The 22,864-nt window shown below is 40.4% G+C and overlaps 1 protein-coding gene across 6 annotated transcripts in view; it reads right to left on the bottom strand.

Annotated features, from left to right (window-relative positions):
• Nucleotides 1-22,864, bottom strand: part of UNC5D (unc-5 netrin receptor D) — a 324,448-nt gene that overhangs the window by 68,727 nt on the left and 232,857 nt on the right. For 5 of the 6 annotated variants that reach the window (XM_075123365.1, XM_048829131.2, XM_075123366.1 and 2 more), the window contains exons 5-8: nt 17,618-17,798; nt 16,214-16,381; nt 11,653-11,817; nt 839-871 (exon numbers count right to left, since the gene is read on the bottom strand). In XM_075123365.1, coding sequence (XP_074979466.1) covers nt 839-871; nt 11,653-11,817; nt 16,214-16,381; nt 17,618-17,798 — 547 coding nt within the window. The remainder of the gene's footprint in view (nt 1-838; nt 872-11,652; nt 11,818-16,213; nt 16,382-17,617; nt 17,799-22,864) is intronic. The other variant, XM_048829132.2, reaches the window with a different exon arrangement.

Below are 22,864 nucleotides of genomic sequence, written 5' to 3' on the forward strand. Positions count from 1 at the left end.
GAAACTAAGTTATACATCCTCAATCTGTGTGGATATTATAAGTATCAGTGGACGAGATGCATTATGAAAGAATAATTTTGGTTATAAATCCCTGTTTTTTAACATAGCAAAATACTCTGAACTGTGTTTACTGAACTTCCCATTATAAAACCCCATGAAAATTAACTGTCAATTTGACATCTAAAGCCTACTGCATGTATTCCTAAGAATATATACCTTGGGCTGGGATGTCCAAAAGATTGCCAAATAGTTAGATGGCCAAACCTCAGTGAATTTTAAGTGCCTAATTCACTTAGGATCCTTATAAAACATGGCCTTCATGTCTGGGAATTTCAAATAAATAATATGCACTCATAGGGAATCTTTCACCAGAAGAATTCAAAGAAATGTTCACACATTCAGACACAGAACTAGTGCTTCTCAGAAAATAGATTTTTCCCCACAACATAATTAGGTCAAAAATATAATCAAAATGTCTTCACTGAAATTCTGGACATTTGGGGGTGTTTTTGTAAAAAGGGAATTTCAGCTGGTTGGGCAAAACCTTTTGTTTATATAGAAATTTTTCATCTGGTCCTGTTTTAATCATAAAACCACAACAGACCTCAAGAGAGTAATTCTAAGGTAAGCATTACTGCAGAAATGGCCCACAATTTGATTCATAACTGCTGAAGAATAGTCACTTTTTTATATTTAATCTAAAATCTATGATTACTAAGAAGAGGCTTTTGTTAATCCATTTGCCTTTCATATAACTTTGTTTATTTAGTTCCTAAACAAATAAAGCAGAATGAAAGAGAAAATGAAAAAAAAAATTACAAGACAAAAAACAACTTACTTTGGGGTTTTATTTCATGAAGAAGTTTTTTATCTAAAAGAGAGAGAAAGAGAGAGAGAGAGAGAGAGAGAGACACAAAGTTGCACTTAATAAATTTACATGGAGTGTATCTATTTCCCATATCACTTTCTGTCTTGCTCTATAAATGAAAAGTTTTCTCCTTGTTTGCTAACAATATGAATTTTTTATGTTGTCCATATATTTTCCATCATCATTTAAAAGAAATCTCTTCCAAGGTATTTCTTTCCAGTTATTTCTCAGTTAGTTGTTTTAGTTTCTTTGTTACCTCTCTTGGTTATTTTACACTTACATACACACACACACACCCCTACTCTTAACTTACTCCTGGCGAGCTCAGATGAAGTTAGTCAAGAATCATCTATATTTCTCAATGAAGGATGATGTAATGAAATAAAAATTTAAAGGAAAACTGATTAGTTAAATATTTGTTTAACAATCAAAAGTACATACATGGTTAATATTCATTCTTATGTACCTGTATATGCAACACACACAAATACAAGCATGTGTGTGTGTATATCAGTCTATATTATATTAGTCATTCACACTATACATTAATTATTAATTTCCTTACTGATTTTAGAAATTACTGTGCTTACTTCCTCATTAGATGAAGAATAGTACTGGTCTCTCTCTCTCACACACACACACACACACACGGCAAGCACTGCAATTTAGGGCCCACTCTTACCACCCCTTAACTCATATGAATATCTCATAGAATTCAGAGAGACTATCTGCATGAGTAACTTTCATTAAAGTATTTTTTATAACCAGTACATAACTAAATAGTGCAATTCATGGCTGCAAGATATAACTGAGGCCAAGGACTTAGCAGGATTTTAAAAATGACATATTTGGCTAGGATGAAATAATCATGGTATGGGTATAAATCTACCTCGAGCTTCCTGGCATTGGGAAAACTTTCTCAGTAAGTGAGCTATTCCATAATTTTCCATTATAGGGTTTCTTCCTCTGAAGCAACTGGTATTAGCCATTGTCAGAGTCAGGTTAACAGTCTAGATGGACCATTTGAATGCGTGATAAAGAAAGGAAACTGGTTATGAGGTGGTTTCCGTTATTTTTATTGACAATAAAAAGGTTCAGTGCTACAGTGATTGAACAAAAGTCCACCATTATTCATGTTGAAAGACTCATTTTTATGTCCTGTAATTAAATGCTGAGCCCCTATGGTACAGTTTTCCTTTAAAAAGCTTTATGATGGGAAATTGGGTGCATAGATGGTGAATGAACCACAAGTCATTGAATTTGAGATGGAAACAAACATACCCGTCCTGCAAACACAGATTACAATCTACAGTGGATCTGAATAGAAATGAAATGAGTTTGGTATTCTCCTCCTGCTAAATTGCAGAACCAGAAGTCATCTGGCCAAAATCAACATGGCTGGCTGGCTGAGGTATGGAAAAGCAGAATGTTTTGGTGTTTATGATGCACTGGCAAAGGATGCTTGTAGTGCATCAGTTTGTAACCTAGCAAGCTTTTGTGGGCACTGGGGAAAAAAAATCAATGTTTTTTTCAAGATAAAACATGTAACTTTAAAGCAAATAGATAAAAAATAAAACACACACACACAATCCTTCTCACTGGATTCTACATAGAAACCCACCAAGGAAACTATACAACAGAGAATAATAGTATGGAATGACCACTGAAATAAGCAACATATGCACAAGACACTGACAAAAACTTAGGACTGCCTCTAACCAAAGTGATCTGTCATTTTTGCTTTCACAAGTCAATTTCTGTTTTTCTCAAGCTTGGTGATGCCATGGCAACCTTTTCTAATTAAAAACACACACGTGTGTGTGTGTGTGGGGTGGGGGGGAGTAAAAAACCCCACAAAACTCCACCCTTATTCTGTTCATGAGTGGAAGGCAATCTGCTGTCTAATTTTTAAAGACTGAGAGAAAATGGATTAGTGCATAGCTTCTGCACTTGTAATGCCAACCAGGCATTACCCATCATGTTGTATCTTTACTTTACAAAAAACTGGTGTCCTTTTAGGCAAGAAGATTAGGTGCAAATGGAGAAATGAACCTTCATTTAGCTGGCAAATACTTCATTGATTTGCTGCTGTTGGTCTGAAAGCTTGTTTTAGAATCACATCCTTATTGCTGGACCTCACTGGCCATTTTTGTACCCCTGACAATTAGCAATTTTTGAAATATAACTGTTCTGGTCTCTCCTAACTACTCTACATAGTTCTTCATGATAAACTCCTTCTCTTGACCTAGCGTGTATGAATTTGGCATTAATAGATGTCTTCACGTCACGTTCCATGACAGACAACAGATGAAATTTTTGCACTTTGGCCATGACTGACTGGTCTGTGAATACAGCCAAAACACACTCACACAGTATGGTATATGACCATGCATGCTATGGGGCAACTTGATATGGGTACTTGATGAGACCCCCCAACACTAAGTATTTAAGAGGAGATTGGACCAAAAACTTATGGGTTTAGTATACTGAAAAATTCTGTGCTATTGATGTCAAATAGAATAGACGACCAGGGAATTATTTTCCAACAATTGTTTTCTATCATACTTATTTATGCAAATATTTAACAAAAGGTAATTTTAACTTTCCAGATGGTCGAAATGGTTAAACACAATCTGCAACACATGTGAATTTGGAAAACAGAAAAAATATTTTTTTGCTGAAGACAGATTGATCAATCATTTGCCAAACATACTGTAGACTCCAGAAAAGACAGGTGGTGGATATCAAAATGACACCAAAATTAGGACTTGATAAGTTCATATGCACTTATATTTAGAACTCCTATTAATAGACCAGCCTTGCTCATTCTGCACTGCCCTTTCAATCATCAACATTCATACTGGTTATCATTGTGTAAACCTAGCATTGTACTCCTAATGGAAAGGGAAAAATGAATTCTGGAATAACACATTTACGTCAAGATCCAAAATGGGTTTAGTTTGGTAAATGTCAAGGGAATTTGAGGGAAAGGTTAGTTTTGTTCCCCATCTCCAGCACCTACATTTCTATTAGGCTGCCTCCCTGCCAATGCAGCATGGTTCTCCACAGCATAATATCCAGTCTAGTTTTAAACAACACAAGAAAGCTTCCTAACTTCCCTTGGGAGACATTCTCCAGTGGTGAGATGGATCAGTGGAATAGTTTCCTGCTAATTCAGCCCCATTTTAACCCTACCAGTGTACTGTAATCATTCAGTCTCCCTCCAGAGTTTTTAGACCCCTTAAATAGCTAATATTTAGCCTTGCTTCTCTTACTTATTTTAAATGAGAGCTGTGTAAGCAACAAGTATAGACATCTTCAGAAAACCATATTCACTACTGTTTGTCCAAAGTTTGTGTGTTACCATGGTTTGGATTCATTTTTTTGGAGGGAAGGTCCTTAGTCCGCTACTTTATTCCTTGTTCCGCCTCAAAGATTTCACTTCCTGGAGAACCGTTGTTTCAGCTGAGAACTGGACTCCCATGAAATATCTACCTAACCCCCCAACTGGTCACTGAAATTTTCATTTAATGAATGAAAGTCTGAAAATTCTTTCTGAGGATTAGAACTTTTCCTACCTAGAAAGAACTGCTGGTATCTGCAATCCCTATCTGCAATTTAGGGTTTCCAACCTTGCCTTTGTAAGAGTCCATACTTGTTAAGCACAGAAATGTTTCATTTCTATTTTTGCCTCATGAAAGGAACAACGTTAACAAGTTGTGCCTGAGATAAATAACTCCAAGAGATTAGTTTTCTGCAGCACTGCACTGCATTTCCCTCACAATTCCCTGTGGGATGTAAAGCAGAGCTGGTAAGGCACATATTGGAACACGAAGGAAAATAAAAACCAGACGGGATAATTGCATCAATTCCTATTAGCTGAGAAAGCAATTATGGCCCTAAAAATAATTTGACATAACTATATACATACAGCATGACCCATAAAGGAGTAATATCACATCACACTCCAAGATGAAAGAGACAAGAGACACTTAATTTTTCAGTCTAATTGAATTAACACATATGGAGATTCAAGTTTTGGAGCAAACACATGCTCCCCACCACCTGCCATCCCATCAAAACCAGGAGAGCAACCTATTTAAAAAATGAAACACATAATGGGCCAGACCTGATCTCAGCTCCACTGGTATAAACCTGGAGTAAATCCTTTTAAATCATTGGGCTTCAGTCTTCTTTCTCTTACAACAGCTTGGCATCATCAACTTTCAGGGAAGTTACTCCTTACATAGGATGATAATACTGAGAACAGACTTGACCCCAAATTTTGCTACCTCAGGTACAACACCTATGGACCGGTTTCTGACCCCAATGTTGGGTGAGCAATCACTAGTGTGTGCAACAAAAAGACATGTGCAATTAGTTTCCTCAGCTCTTTTTTCTCCTTGCAAAAAGAGTAGAAACCATAATCTATACAATGAGAGATTTGCATGCACATCAACCCACTATAGATTTTTATTTTTCCAGGTTAGGCATTATTCAGTGCCAGCCAAGAGTTTAATTCTGCTCATTTAAATAATATCACTTTGATGTCAATACCTATGTTCCTAATAGTCTTCCACTTTAGACTCCTTTTAATTTCAGTAATCTAGTTTGCTTTTCACAATTAATCCCATTTATCCTTTTCAAATAGCTAGTTCATTTTCACTGTCCAAGCTGCACCGAACACTGTGTTAAATTTCATTTACTTGTGTTCATTGAAATACATGAAATAGAAACTATTGTTATTGTGACTTGCTCCCAACAATGATTTAACAACTCCTCCCCCCAAGCATACAGAGACCTCCAACTCATTCACATATTTCAAAATTCTAAAAAAATTACTCACATAAGGTTTTTAACCTTATTCTCCCATCACTACCCAATTTTTCTTTATTAAATAAAGCTTGCATTTAGAGCCTAAATTATTTCACAATGCCCCTTTTCTCATTCAAATTTGTTGTGTATACTATTTTACAGACTTTGTAACTCACAGAATCATAGACCCATAAGGTTAGAAGGGACAGCAAGGATCATCTAGTCAAATCCCCTGCCAAGATGCAGGATTTGTTGTCTCAACCATCCAAGGCAGATGGCTATCCGGCCTCTTTTTGAAAACTTCCAGTGAAGGAGATTTCAGTACTTCCCTAGGCAGTTTGTTCCATTATCCTACTGTTCTTACAGTTAGGAAGTTTTTCCTGAAATTTAACCTCAATCGGCTATAGTGTAGTTTGACCCCATTGCGCTTCTCGTCTTGCCTTTTTTTTTTTTATGGCAGCCTTTCAAGTATATGAAAATCACTATCATGTCCCCCTTTAATTTTATTTTTTCCAAACTAAACGTACCCAGTTCCTTCAGCCTTTGCTCCTATGACTTCCATTCCATCCCTTTGATCATCTTTGTTGCTCACCTCAGGATCATTTCCAGTTTCTCTACATCCTTTCTATATACTGGTGACCAAAATTGGACACAGTAGTTCAACTGAGGCCTAACCAGTGTCAAGGAGAAGGGTACTATCACCTCCCATGACTTGCAGGCTATGCCTCTGCTAATGCAACCCAAAATTACATTTGCTTTTTTTTGCAACAGCGTCGCACTCTTGACTCATGCAAAGTCCCCTTTGCAAAAAAACGATCTGCTTCAGAGGCAGAAGATTTTTGCTATGCTACAAACGGTTTGTTCCCAGGCCTACTCTATTTAGTTAATTACTGGACACAAGAGTTTGTGTTGTTGTTTTCAAGAAAAATAATTATACAAAAAATTTAGTGTATAGAGTCACTGTCTCCTTAAATGTTAAGCCACATGGAAGTACTAGAATTCTGTGGGAAAAGGCAAGATAGCCTAAAAATAATTGCACTTAAGTAAAGTTTGGCAATGCATTTTTTTCTGTTTACTGTAATGCAATTAGCCAGATGAGGCAGACATTCTAAAATTATTATTTGTATTGCAGTAGCACCAATGGGCCCCAGGCATGGACCATGATCCAGTTACGCTAGGCACTCTACAAACACAGAACAAGAGGCTGGTCCCTGCCCCAGAAAATTTACAAACCAAGTAAAGTAAACGAACCAAAATACACTAAATAAACCAGGGCATTACTGAACAAATGCTGTTGCCATATCACAGCTTTTTGGCAGTCCACGTGAAAGGAGCTGCTGCGTTTCTTTCCAGTTTTCAGTTAGATAATTGTCCACGTTGTAAAACCACTATCAATGACATTCACTGATCCCCTTGCCTGGGGACTGAATGGGCCTGGGATATGAACTTCCTTTTACCCCTGAGAACTAGAGTTCCTCCTGGTAAGCACTGGGGCACATTAACAGGGTAGTAGAGTGAATAAAGCAAAAATAGTTAAAGCTGTACCATATCCATTCTGTGGATAAACAGAGGACTTGTGTCTCGCCCAGGGTTGTCAATATGACACCTTTCATTTAAATTTAATAAGAGAAAAAGTGGCTTTGCTGCACTGTACCTGCATCTGTAATCAGTGGTCTTGTGTCTTGAAGCATAAGCACTTTTAAAAAAAATATTATCATTATGTATTTGTTTACTGACAAGGAAGATGGACTGGCAAAAGGTTCTTTACATTCTGAAGTTTCTTTGCTTTCAATCACAATTGTGGAATTTCCTCAACTCAGATCTCTGCAAAACCAAAGGTGCTAATCCCTTCTAAAGGAAATCTGCTTTATCTTCAGGACCCAAAACTACTGGATTTGTAGCTGCGGGAACAAGTGGAAAGAGTCAAACTCTCTTTTGTATGAGACTAAGTAAAAAGCACCATTCAGAACTGCCCACACCCCAAAAACCTTCTGTTTCTGCCAATGGGATTTACAATCAAGCTCTTCTCTAAAGGTACAGTCTATACAGATTCCAGTCTGAATGACATATTACAGGGTACAGCAGCAGATGAGTGCATTACAGCTAAAGGCAGGTCATTAAAAGAAACTGGACTAAAAGAGCACGTTTTCAGTCAATTAACTGAGGTACCTAAGTGTGTGAGATTCACTCTGCAGAATCTTAGAGATTTCTGTTTTTTGATGTGTAAAACATTCCCGCTTGACATGTGTCTGGTTTTCAGTGGTTGTTCCTAAATTTGAGAACTGGGACAGTGCAGAGGCTAAGCAAAAAGTCCAAGTTTACTGGGTGTATTGCTGCCAGGTCCAGAAATAGAATTCAAATATAATACGAGACAGATTCTCCCTCATCGACCATAGAAATGTGTCTGAGGAGAGTCTCTTGTCTGCTTCTACACAAAGCTCCACCAGTGCATTTTTTGAAGACATGTTTTTTTAAAACTCCTGGAGTCAGTATCAAGTATCAGGTGTGGTCCTCAGGAGACACTTGGCTGGCATAGCCCTACGTTTCTGTGTTCCTGCAACATCTAAGATGCACTTGAACCAATATTAAAGTGATAATTCACTGCAGACAGTCATGATAGGGTTCATTGTAATAAAATCTCTTCTGGCAAGGGCATTCAGAGACAAGGCTACAGATTGCAGCTAGATGGACTGCTCAGAAAGAACCAGAATGCCTAAGAAAGGGGAAATTAACCCTTTGGAAATGGTTGGAAAAGCCGCACAATAGAGACCCGTCAGATAACATACACTATTAACGATACAACAATACTCAGATGCTCCAGTCAGGATCTGTGCCCCATTGTGCTCGGCCCTGTACAAACCACAGGGAGATTGTATCCTTGCCCTGAGATCATGAAACTACCACAATAAATACAGGTAAATTTATCAAGCAGTGATATTTGTGATTGATATGCTCTTTTGACAAATTTAACCTCCCCTCAGACAATGAGCTCCTTTCCACACTGTCACGATAACTCTAGGAGGCATCTCTGTCCCTCCATCTTTAATGCATAAGTATGGCATGGGACACTTTAGGCAAGGTACTGGTATTATACTGCACAGTGTAAGTGGAGGGAATTATCATTGCAGCTTCCGGAAGTGAAAGTGGATCCCTTTACCTTTCTAGCAAAACTTCAGTAAAATCAACAGCCTTTAGGGACACTTTCTGTAAGAAACATCCAGATACTACTGATGAGGGCCATAGAATAGCTAGCAGGCCACCTGCATGACTGCCATAAACATGGATACGTGCTGCAGTGCACAGTTACATCCTTATATGCCCCTTTCAGCACATACTTCTGACAAGTCACACCACGGTAACAGGTTGAGATTGATTTTCAATGGATATACTAATATGCATATTGTAGACATACGCAGGAAGGCATGCGGGACGTAGCAAGCGTCTGTGGGGAAAGGTGTTCATCTCATGCATAGCAGGGAGAAAGAACAATGAGCATCTTACATTCACCACAGGTTGAGCCTCAAACGCTGAATGAATTCTGTATCCCACGGATTCTCACTCACTATTCTGCTTATACCCAAGAAAACAAATAAATCATAAGTCCTGCCTATGCCCTCTTAACCAATTAATGGTTGTTAATTTAATGTCTCAGAAGCTGGACGGACCGTGCTGTAGCACTGGAAATCTCAGCTAATGAATGAGCGATAACATGACTACATTTAAATAAAAAAAAGCCAGGCTTAGGATCTTTAAAGTCTAAGGGGTGTAGGCACTGAAATACAAATTCTTTTGAAAATCCTATCTTAGATAATTTTATATCTTAAAAAGAAAAGGAGTACTTGTGGCACCTTCGAGACTAACCAATTTATTTGAGCATGAGCTTTCGTGAGCTACAGCTCACTTCATCGGATGCATCCGATGAAGTGAGTTGTAGCTCACGAAAGCTCATGCTCAAATAAATTGGTTAGTCTCGAAGGTGCCACAAGTACTCCTTTTCTTTTTGCGAAGACAGACTAACACGGCTGTTACTCTCAAACCTGTTTATATCTTAAGCTTCACTACCTACAAAGGTTACTAATGGCCATAAAATAAAAGGTAACCAAATCTCATGCTGAAAGATGAGCTGTTTCCCAGATGGGGTCCATAAAGGTACCACTTTCTTCCCATCGAGTGTACACCTTTGTGCAACTGGTTAGGCACAATATACTTTTTTCTTTAATTCTTCCTTTGAATTTCTAAGTAGAGTAGTAGGCATTAATGGAAGAAAGACACCAGTGGAAACCGCCATACCAGATCAGAGTATTGCTCTCTCATTCAGCTAGCAGATGTTGAGCCTATATAGAGAGGATGTCCTACTAGTTAGAGGCATTTTAGACATGGCGGTGAGAAGGGGAAGCAGTGCAAGCTAGAGACTTCAGGCCGACCACCACATCCGAACCGGATTGTAAATGCCATTGAATTCAGCAGATCTGCACTAGGGAGGGATTTGGCTGCTGGGTGATGAAGCAATACTACAAATTTAGAGCAGTCTGAAAGTGCTCAATGCCGCAGGTAGCCACAACAACCAGTGCCAGTTCTGTGCAAGGCATGTTGCCCTGCAGGGGATGGACCTACGTGGGAGACGTTCCCTTTATCATCCAATAAAACTGCAGTAAATTGCTTATAAACTATAGTGAATAAAAGGTGAGTTCAAACACTGAGTGACTAACACAGATGTCAGGAACCCTTTAGTTTTAAAAAAAGCAATAGATCCACAGTTCTCAAAACACTTTGCATAAGGAAGGTCATTATCCCCACTTTACAGATGGGTTACCCAGCAGGTCAGTGGCAGAACTAGGAATAGAACCTGTGTCTCCTGACTCCCAATCCAGTGCTTTAGCCACCACAGCACACTGCCACACTAACTGGATTAGATTGGAGCCTGAGCTCTCCACTTGTCTTGCTGTGACTAAGGAGGGAGGGGAAGACACTTCCATGGAAACAGAAACAAAGGAAACTATTTAAAAATAAAACAAACTTGGTTTGTTTGTTTTTTCAATTCACTTATTTCAGTCCTAGAGTCCCTGATTGTTTCCAAAGCTGCCATTTTATTGCTATAACGGGATGAGGTGACAACATTGCTTCATGGAAATGGAATTGAATGTAACAGAGGAATAAACTTGTTAATTTCTCATTTATTTCAAGAATATGCAGCTGTCCTGGATGTTATGCACCTCTAGGTTGATATTTCAGCTGCAGCCCTGATTTTTCTTGGATCCTTAGTTGTTATGGCAGCAATCACAATGTGCTAAATGCTTTCCAAATGTTCAAAAAGCATCAGGACCTTGTTGCAAGGGAGTCACACTTACCATGCAGAGTTTAAATCAGCCCTTAGTTACACCTTTGAAATTTTACTGAGTTGCAAAGGTGCAAATGAGAACTGAATCCGACCGAAAGTATCTAAGGCACTAACAAGACACATGTTGGTGCTTCACCCATTTAATCCCATGAGAAGTTGGAAAGCTAAAGGACATGTTCCAATAGTGTGAGATATACTTCTGCTGGGTGACTCACTCGGGCAAAACTGTACACATGCGAAGAATTTTTACATGGCTCACCAGAATCACCTGGTGCTGTCTATATGAAGTGAGCCTGGCCTGTACAGGTTACACTTCCTAAATCCTGATAAATTATTCACTTTGGGCCTAATTGAGAGGCCCTTGAAGCTAGAGTGAGCCTTATAATTGACTTCAGGGGGCTTTGCCTCAGGCCATAACGAAGAGCCAAGAGTCAAATGAATTTCAAATTGGCAGATACATAACTCCCTAAAAATGTATTCCAACATCTGTAAGGATTTCAGCCACGAGCCTCCTATGGATTTAAATGTGAGTGATGGTGTTGCATTCTAGAGCCCTGCAGTTGGGCATCTTTTCAGAAGGAAATGCCTTCAGGTCACTGTTAATGAGAGGGGTCATTGTCATGTCACCTACCTTGAATACAAAGCCCTTCGGTGCAATTCTCAGATTCTTGACTAAAGCCCTCACAGAATTTTCCTCCATTTCTTGGAGGTGGAGCTGTACATTCCCGAATTCTCAGATGCTCACATTCTGGGCTGCAGACTGACCATTCGCTCCACACCTCCCAACTACCATCCACTAAAAAGGAAGAAAAGTAAACATGATCACTATGTGTTATCTGACCAGCCAGTGTGATCAGACTGTACTGTACTGAACGCTACCTGCTCCACTGGTTATTCAGATGTGTTCAGGGTTACTTTTAAAGAAACCTAAGTCCCCCACTCAGGGGGATTTAGCAACTGGAGCACACACTATCAAACTCAAGAGATGTCTATACAGAAGATTAGCTTTATTTCTGGATAAGAGCTACATAATACTGATTTTAAAGATGCAGGCCATGTCTGATGACACATATCTAGCATCTATTATCCAGAAAGATCCTAAAGATCTTTAGGATTCTAATTGTCTTCTCTCCCATATTATACATACAGATCTCCACCACTGAAACACAGCCACCTCTGGGGTAGAATGCAGCATCTCTCTGAGGCTATGTCTACTCTAACACTTCTGCCAGTAAAACTTATGTTGCTCAGGGGTAGGAAAAAACCACCTCCTGACCGACATAAGTTACACCGACAGAATCATCAGTGTGGACAGCGCTATGTTGGTGGGAGATGCTCTCCAGCCAAGTTAGCTACCACCATTCGTCGACTGTGGTTTAATTATGCTGGCAGGAGAGCTCTCTCCCATCAGCATAGAGTGGCTACACCGGAGATCTTACAGCGGCATAGCTGCAGTGGTACACCTGTGCTGCTGTAAGGTCTCTAGTGTAGACATAGTCTAAATAGATTTCAGAGTAGCAGCCGTGTTCGTCTGTATCTGCAAAAAGAAAAGGAGGACTTGTGGCACCGTAGAGACGAACAAATTTATTTCAGCATAAACTTTCGTGAGCTACAGCTCACTTCATAGAATCATAGATTATGGGGGTTGGAAGGGACCTCAGGAGGTCATCTAGTCCAACCCCCTGCTCAAGGCAGGACCAATCCCCAGTTAAATCATCCCAGCCAGGGCTTTGTCAAGCCTGACCTTAAAAACTTCCAAGGAAGGAGATTCCACCACCCCCCTAGGTAACGCATTCCAGCGTTTCACCACCCTCCTAGTGAAAAAGTTTTTCCTAATATCCAACCTAAATCTCCCCCACTGCAACTTGAGACCATTACTCCTTGTCCTGTCATCTGCTATCACTGAGAATAGTCTAGATCCATCCTATTTGGAACCACCTTTCAGGTAGTGGAAAGCAGCTATCAAATCTCCCCTCATTCTTCTCTTCTGTAGACTAAACAATCCCAGTTCCCTCAGCCTCTCCTCATAAGTCATGTGTTCCAGTCCCCTAATCATTTTTGTTGCCCTCCGCTGGCCTCTCTCCAATTTTTCCACATCCTTCTTGTAGTGTGGGGCCCAAAACTGGACTCAGTACTCCAGATGAGGCCACACCAATGTCGAATAGAGGGGAACAATCACGTCCCTCGATCTGCTGGCTATGCCCCTACTTATACACCCCAAAATGCCACTGGCCTTCTTGGCTACAAGGGCACACTGTTGACTCATATCCAGCTTCTTGTCCGCTGTAACCCCTAGGTCCTTTTCTGCAGAATTGCTGCCTAGCCCTTCGGTCCCTAGTCTGAAGCGGTGCATTGGATTCTTCCGTCCTAAGTGCAGGAATAGAATCATAGAATATAAGGGTTGGAAGGGATCCCAGAAGGTCATCTAGTCCAACCCCCTGCTCGAAGCAGGATCAATTCCCAGTTAAATCATCCCAGCCAGGGCTTTGTCAAGCCTGACCTTAAAAACCTCTAAGGAAGGAGATTCTACCACCTCCCTAGGTAACGCATTCCAGTGTTTCACCACCCTCTTAGTGAAAAAGTTTTTCCTAATATCCAATCTAAATCTCCCCCACTGCAATTGAGACCATTACTCCTCGTTCTGTCATCTGCTACCATTGAGAACAGTCTAGAGCCATCCTCTTTGGAACCCCCTTTCAGGTAGTTGAAAGCAGCTATCAAATCCCCCCTCATTCTTCTCTTCAGGAGACTAAACAATCCCAGCTCCCTCAGCCTCTCCTCATAACTCATGTGTTCCAGACCCCTAATCATTTTTGTTGCCCTTCGCTGGACTCTCTCCAATTTATCCACATCCTTCTTGAAGTGTGGGGCCCAAAACTGGACACAGTACTCCAGATGAGGCCTCACCAATGTCGAATAGAGGAGAACGATCACGTCCCTCGATCTGCTCGCTATGCCCCTACTTATACATCCCAAAATGCCATTGGCCTTCTTGGCAACAAGGGCACACTGCTGACTCATATCCAGCTTCTCGTCCACTGTCACCCCTAGGTCCTTTTCCGCAGAACTGCTGCCTAGCCATTCGGTCCCTAGTCTGTAGCTGTGCATTGGGTTCATCCGTCCTAAGTGCAGGACCCTGCACTTATCCTTATTGAACCTCATCAGATTTCTTTTGGCCCAATCCTCCAATTTGTCTAGGTCCTTCTGTATCCTATCCCTCCCCTCCAGCGTATCTACCATTCCTCCCAGTTTAGTATCATCCGCAAATTTGCTGAGAGTGCAATCCACACCATCCTCCAGATCATTTATGAAGATATTGAACAAAACCGGCCCCAGGACCGACCCTTGGGGCACTTCACTTGATACCGGCTGCCAACTAGACATGGAGCCATTGATAACTACCCGTTGAGCCCGACAATCTAGCCAGCTTTCTACCCACCTTATAGTGCATTCATCCAGCCCATACTTCCTTAACTTGCTGACAAGAATACTGTGGGAGACCGTGTCAAAAGCTTTGCTAAAGTCAAGAAACAATACATCCACTGCTTTCCCTTCATCCACAGAACCAGTAATGTCATCATAAAAGGCGATTAGATTAGTCAGGCATGACCTTCCCTTGGTGAATCCATGCTGGCTGTTCCTGATCACTTTCCTCTCATGCAAGTGCTTCAGGATTGATTCTTTGAGGACCTGCTCCATGATTTTTCCAGGGACTGAGGTGAGGCTGACTGGCCTGTAGTTCCCAGGATCCTCCTTCTTCCCTTTTTTAAAGATTGGCACTACATTAGCCTTTTTCCAGTCATCCGGAAAAGGACTCCGCACTTGTCCTTGTTGAACCTCATCAGATTTCTTTTGGCTCATTCCTCCAATTTGTCTAGGTCCCTCTGTATCCTATCCCTACCCTTCAGCATATCTACCACTCCTCCCAGTTTAGTGTCGTCTGCAAACTTGCTGAGGATGCAATCCACACCATTCTCCAGATCATTGCTGTAGCTCACGAAGCTTATGCTCAAATAAATTTGTTAGTCTCTAAGGTGCCACAAGTCCTCCTTTTCTTTTAGTCTAAATAGAGTTCAGCAACAATACTTAACAGTTTAGGGCAGAAAGTAAAGACCATCACTGACAGCCAATAAAAAACTGCAAGAGGGAATCTGATAGATATTTCTTCATAATACAGCTATTAGCTCCTAGTGTTCATCCAAAATTCAGCTCCAAAGAAGCTGACGTGTGAAGGTTTTACAGAGCTCTAGAGCAGGAACAGTGCTGACATTTACAAAAAGAGCATAGATGACTTTGGTGGTCTCTCTTTAATGCCCTGAGTGAGATCTTAGGATCAGTAGGTCTCAGACTTATCTGTAGTTCTCTCCGTCCCCACTCACACCCTAAAAGCATTCCACAGTCCCCTGTCTACACTTCTCACACACAAGTCAGGTGAACACAGGCACTTAAGATTCTTTTAAATCCCAAATCAGTAAATACTGGGCCAAAGCCTATAAAAATTAATGGAGAGACTCCCAGCAATTTAAATGAGGTCAAGTTCAGGCCCAACAAAAATATTAAATCCTAAAATTATACACACACACCAGTTTTATTTACTCCCATGTGACATACCCTCACTTCCCCCAAATCAGACAAACAGTGTTTCAGGTGAACAAGAGAGGCAACACACTGTCTCAAGGGACATAACTATGCTTCAGTTATAACCTGAGCTTGGTATACAAAGGGAAAATGCATTTTAAAGCAAAGCATTTGAAAACTGAATTATCCTTTATTTACTCATTATGTCCCAAGTTCAGGGTTCTGTGTTTCTCCTGCTAAAGTTGCCAACATCACTAAGCCCTACATTCAGGAGGTAAGGAATGGAGTGCTGTGCCAAGTTTTAAGGGGGACCAGTCCTTGAATATGTGGAGACCTCTCTTTATATCATAACAATCACTTTTTAGTGCCTAAGCACCCAGGTGAATTCACTGGGCACCAAGCACCCTACCAGATCATGTCACAGATGATTTTAAGTCTTTTGCTATTGCACAAAAAGATAAAAAGCACAGACTATGAACTTCAGTCTAAACAAATGCCTTCCCATTTCCCCTTTGATCCCGGTAGCTCTGCATAGCACAGGAAGCCACGGAGCACTTCAGATGGAGAGAATGCTCTCTTGGTGTCACATTTAAAGTTAGACTTGGATATCTCACCAGGGCAAAGTGAAGTGCAGGTAATTTTCTGCACTGACATTCCCTCACAAAAAGCACCCCCGTTGAGCGGAGCAGGGTTGGTACAGGTCCGGGATCGCTTCTGCCAGCCTCGGCCACACCGCACATTGCAGTTAGACCACTCAGTCCATGACGACCAGCCTCCATTCACTGCAACACACACGCATGGCATTATGGATGGCATGGTAAGACTTAAACATCAAGTCTTTATTTCTGATCCCTTTGTTCTCAGATTTTTCTTTTTTATATATTCTGCAAGGTAAATTCCAAGCCCAAATAGGGGCATCACCACCTAAATAGCACCAGGATGCAATTACATAAAGGACACGGTGTCAAAGAACTGCTGTGTTTGCCTTTGGTGGGTTTATATGCCAGAAGGTGTAATGACTGACAGTGAGACTCTAAAGGGAATGTGGAGGCAGGCACCTCAGTTCTCTTCAAATATGCTTCACTTAAAGGATAAACACAATCGTTTTTTTAAAAAGTGATGGTTTAGGCATGCCTCTGACTTCATCGATAAAATGTCACTCTCCAGTTTAACAAACACTGTAAGCAACAGGGTGTGGTAAAAATAAAAGTTTCTGCTTCTTTTACCAGTGCCACACAACATTTAAGGGCTTGTCTTCACTACCGGGGTAAGTCAACCTAAGTTACACTACTCCAGCTACGTAGCTGGAGTCGACGTCACTTAGGTTGACTTCCTCCTTACTCTTCTCGGAGAGGTGGTGTACTGGGGTCAACCGGAGAGCACTTATCGGGTCTTCACTAGACCTGCTAAATCGACCCCTGCTGCATCAATTGCAGTAGTGTCGACCTCCCGTTAGTGAAGACCAGCCCTTAGATTCATTATCTAGTGTTTGTATAATGCTACATAGGTCCAATTAAGGGAAGCACTTGAGCATATCTCTATTCAGAATGGTATTTCATAGAATCATAGAATATCAGGGTTGGAAGGAACCTCAGAAGATCATCTAGTCCAACCCCCTGCTCAAAGCAGGACCAATCCCAAATTTTTGCCTCAGATCCCTAAATGGCCCCCTCAAGGATTGAACTCACAACCCTGGGTTTAGCAGGCCAATGCTCAAACCACTGAGCTATCCCTCCCCCCAATTTAGACACGTGCTTAAGAGCTTTCCTGAATTAGGGCTTAAGAGCACCACGTGTAAGGCTTATTTCTTTGGCCAGGTTTATAAGTGGACCTTATTAATAACTGGAACAAGGATTATTTATTATTTTTGTCCTCTTGGAGTGCCTGGAAGCCCTCATCACAGACAAGGACCCCATTGTGCTAGGCACTGTACAAACAAATATGATCTTTATTTGCAACCCACTGGTTATTACGAATGCAAAGAATCCAGGCAGTAAATATTACACGTTTCCACTGACCATACACCACGACTGTCGCAGACATGCTCCTTCTCTTGGCCACTATGTTGGCAGCCATGCAGGTATAGTTCCCAGAATCAGACAGACGGGCCTGGCGGATGATCAGGTTGTGATCTGCCCTGGTGTCGATGTTCTCATCCTGGTTGGAATCGATGGGCTCCTCATTCTTAAGCCATTCCACCTGATGGGTAGGGAGATGAGAAGAGAATGAAGCAGAACAGCTGGAGAGAAAGATGCACAGTGAAAATAACCATGACCCAGGGATAGTTATTGTTACTGCAGAAGCTATCTGCAAGGCACTTGGGAATGTTTGACTGACATATTAATTTAAGGCATGGTGAATTGGTGTTTTACAGAACTGAGAAACTAAAAACAGAAGTGGAATCTTTAGACCCTGTTAAGAGGCTGAACAAATGTGTCTCATTTTTATAGATAGGTTTTTCAGACTGAAAGGAGGTAGGGCTGTGTCCTGAAGTCAAATACCCTTCCAAGTCTCAGTTCAGATGGATAACCTCAGTTGGGAACTTGTGGAACTACTTATGAGCTTATGGATTTGCAGACTACAGGCATTCTTTAGCACACTGTTCTACGCAGATGGCCTGCAATTTGTAGATTTTCCAGTTTATAAACAAATCTGCAAAAGCAGACCATCAAAGCCAATTAGATTTCATGCCAAACAGCAGGTTCCTCTTCCAGTACCATTAGTCATTTTGGTTAGCTGGGGACAGAAGGTGTGCAACTGACATACCTATAGTTCGTAACATCTCTGCAACATGGCACAGTCAGACGGAAGCCAGCCTTTGAAGGGAGACTGGGTTTACGGCAATGTTTTTCTTATATGATACCCATGGATATAAGAAATTTATTGACAAGTATACAGGTCTGCTAAGCAAGGGACTGGATGCACATTTGAGCCATATGACATATTTTTTAAACACAATAGCTGAAAAATTCAAGCTTGGGGTACATTTCCTCCTCTATTTTTAACGTATGCTATTAGGCAAAAAAGAAATCACAGCAAGATGAGTTAAAGATACAGCATCATTGTTAAGTTTAGCATTAAGCATTCTAAACACTTCTATGTATCTAGGTACTCATAATGCTCCCATCACCATAACATTAGTTATGTATTTTGTGTTTCAAACCTTACCATTATTTAACATTGTTCCTTAACACTCTCTTTCATGGAAACTAAAGGACAGTTCCTGGGACATATACTTCTGTGCTGCACGTGAGACCAGACAACGTTTAGAGAGAAACTACACAATGTTGCATCCGATGAAGCGAGCTGTAGCTCACGAAAGCTTATGCTCAAATAAATTGGTTAGTCTCTAAGGTGCCACAAGTACTCCTTTTCTTTTTGCGAATACAGACTAACACGGCTGTTACTCTGAAACCTACACAATGTTGGATGAACATCTAAGGTATGTTCTGTCACAGCCTAGAAACCACCTCCTCTATTGGTCAGTCTTGATAGCAATCACATAGTTATAGACACCTTAATTCATCAGTCCCACTCCTTGCATTTATTCTCACTGGTGTTTCAGCTGACCTCTATCCCTGAACAGAATCACCTCCCTTTTACCAACGCCTAATTGATAAGGGCTTGTTTCCACTTACCAGGGGATGGACAAGTAGTGATCGATGCATCGGTGGTCAATTTAGCGGGTCTAGTGAAGACCCACTAAACTGACCGCAGATCGCTTCCCCCGTCAACTCTTGTACTCCACCAGATCGAGAAGAGTAGGGGGAGTCAACAGGAGAACATCTCCCATCAACATCGTGTAGTATGGACCCCGTGGTAAGAAGATCAAAGCTACGTCGATTTGAGTTATGCTAGTCACATAACTCAAATTGCATAGCTTAGATCGAATTTCTCCTGTACTGTAGACAAGGCCTCAGGCTCAAGTTCTGGCCTATTCATTTTACTGGGCTTACATAGGATGTGTAAGCAGTATTTGAATGTACCTGTTAAGGTGTCTTCCTCATTTTTAGCTTTAGGGGCTATCCTTCCTTGTTTTACCACCTATGGATTATTTGATCATACTCTTCCTCCATCAATGATTATTCTTTAGATGGATTTACACAGGTTTATTACAGTTCCCTTTAGTCTGAGTGAGGTAGGAAACTATCAAGTGAATTGAAATCCACATACTATTCATTTTCCTACACGCAATTAACTTCAACACTTGCAATCAGACTATGCCCCATCAAAGAAACTAGGAATCCAAGTTAAACTGTGGAACCACAGCACCAGAACAAGTCAAGTGACCGAATTCCAATAGCCACAGTCAGAATTACATTCACTTTATGTGCAAGGAAATGACAAACATGTCTAGTAATATTAAGTGAAATGACAAATGTGACTAGTGCTCGTGCAGACTGGAGTTCATGATTTTACACCTATATATATATATATTTTACATTGTGACTCTCTCACCAGATCAATTTTCTTTTAGTTCCAGGTTTCTGTTACAGCAGCACTTTTGGACTTCACGCTATTTTTCCTTTAGACAACTCAATATTTTCCAGGATAGAGAGAGAGAGAGACCGCGTGCGAGTGCACTGTGATCCATTGTTTACTGAGCCTGAGATTGCGAATGAAAAACGTTTACATTAACGCAAAACATTTAAAAGAATGATGATCGGTGTGAAGGGAGAACATTAAACAGACGGAACATAAACGTGAAAACATTGAGAGATGTGCAATCAAAAGATGATTTGTAAGCGAGGGCATGCAGTGCCTTTTACTTTTTATCTGCATGTTTGACAGCACTGTGAATTCTCCTCACTAATCCCAGCCACCACTGCAAGACCCCCTTCTCCTAGAGAATTACTTTCTTTAAAATGGGAAGGTGCCTCTGCCACATCTGATTAATACTTCTAAAGCAGCAGGAGTTTAGAAAGCAATTTTTTAAAGGATGAACTGCTAACTTGGCTTTTTTTATTTTACCATTTCCAGTGATCTAGGTTCCCTTTAGATAACTTCTCCACAAAGGACACAAAAAGTAAAGGTGTGAGATAATTCACCACATTTCCATATCCAAATGAATCCCTAACTCTGAATTTTTAACCTGGAATCTCTAAAGAGTTGACTTAAAATTCATTAGCATTTAACTTCCCTTGCTTTATCATCAGTGGATGTCATGCAATTCATTATAATGTGCTGAAAATAGCTGCCTTTTTAAGGATTAGACGTCTGAAGATCTTTAATGCTTGACTCATGAATGAAGTTTCAGAATGACGGTCTATAATGCAACTTAAGTTTTTATATATAAATGTTTTTCTTCCCCAGAAATCATGCCTGCTCAGAATTAAAATGTTCCCATAAATTTCCACCAAAGGCTAATCATGTAATGATCTACAAAAGCAATGCAGGGGCAGATATGGATTAACTCAGCTTCTCTACATTGGGTGGCAGAGGATGAATTAGCATAATCATAAATTTGTTCCAATTACAGAAGGCAATTATCAGAGACCAGCTTACAGCACTATCAAAATGAAATCAGTTAAGCACAGCATATCGCAGGTAGACTGTAGTGGGAGTTGGTTATTTTTAAGACAAAGAGTTCAGTAACTAATTTTTCTGTCTATTGAAAATATACGTTTCAGTGCCAACTTCATAGGCACAAAACACACATGAGATGCTTTAAGTGGTGAAGTCTAATAATGCTTTAGCCTGTGCAAAAAATTTAATCAAATTAATGTATGCATATGAATCGTATTTAAATATGTACCCATATAAATATTATGGACACGCATCTTCCAATTTCCCGATTACAAATTCAGAGTACCCTGGGGACTTGTAAATGTCCATCAGAATATTAATGAAGGCAGCAATACAGATGAGGCAGACATTGCAGAGAAGAATTAGGAAAGGTAGCATGACTCTTTTAAAACGCTGTCCTTTTCAAAGGTGCTTCTCATGCATGAGATGGCACAATAAAAAAACCTTGCAGGCCAAAATCCTCAGTGGGTTTTAGAGTCTGATTCAAAGATCACTGAAGTCATTGGGAGGCTTTCTGCTGCCTTCAAAGGGTGCTGGATTGGGCACTTAAACAGGCATAAACCTGTTCGCTTCAATGATCTATGCCAATTTACACCTGGGGAGCTCTCTATTCTCCTTAGAGGAATACTTCAAGAGGGTGATGCAGACAAAAGTTTTTTGCACACAGCCCTGTGTGGAGACTGGCTATTTGTATGTCTGTTTAAGTAGCTATGTCATATTGGATGGGTCTATGTCTGAATAAGAAACAGGTTTGGGAAGTGTTACGTTCAGAAATCCTTATTGAACTATGTAATTTCATTCAATACATTGTAAGGTCTTTGGAGTAGGGACAAAAAGAAAAGGAGTACTTGTGGCACCTTAGAGACTAACCAATTTATTTGAGCATGAGCTTTCGTAGCTCACGAAAGCTTATGCTCAAATAAATTGGTTAGTCTCTAAGGTGCCACAAGTACTCCTTTTCTTTTTGCAAATACAGACTAACACAGCTGTTACTCTGAAACCTGGAGTAGGGACAGTCTCTCTTACACGCTTGATGGACAGCACAATGGGGTCTGGTCCATGATTAGGTGCCACTACAATACACATAAATAATACTTCCCTTTGGGCTCAGAAATACTTCAAGCAACTGTCTATATAATTCAATAAAATGAGCAATATAAAAATAACAGCCCCAAGATTATTAAAACAAAATTATTAAATACCTAATTTACACAACATTTCTTTTGCATTTTATTCAGCTTGGACAATGAAGAATAGAATGATCAGCTTCCCCTTGTTCTGGTTATTTGCACACACTGGTTCCTAAGCACTGTCCCCACCTTGCCATATTCCAGTTTCACAGGATTTCAGGGGACACAATTTTTAAAATTGCCATAGGAAGTGATAATGGGAAAAAATGATTTTAATAGATTTTGTGTGCCACACACCACTGTTGCCTCTCCACATTTTAAATGTTAAGCCAAATCTCCATTTTGAATCTTAAATTGGTTTGCGCAGTATCCCTTCCACACCAATTAGTATAGCTTATTCCCCTGCAGGACTGACGGATATGCCTGGATTTTATGTTCTCTCTCATGTATCTTGTTTGAGAATATATAGACATTTAATAACCAACAGGAACAATGCAGACTTGAGGTCCTTTGGGCACAAATGATAATTTTATAGGTCAGAATACAAAAGACCTCAGTGTACCTCTGCATTTAGATTAAACTACCCTGCCCTTTACCTACAGCATCTGA

The sequence above is a fragment of the Caretta caretta genome, chromosome 26 (assembly GCF_965140235.1).
Source record: "Caretta caretta isolate rCarCar2 chromosome 26, rCarCar1.hap1, whole genome shotgun sequence".
In the NCBI taxonomy this organism is placed as follows: domain Eukaryota; kingdom Metazoa; phylum Chordata; order Testudines; family Cheloniidae; genus Caretta; species Caretta caretta.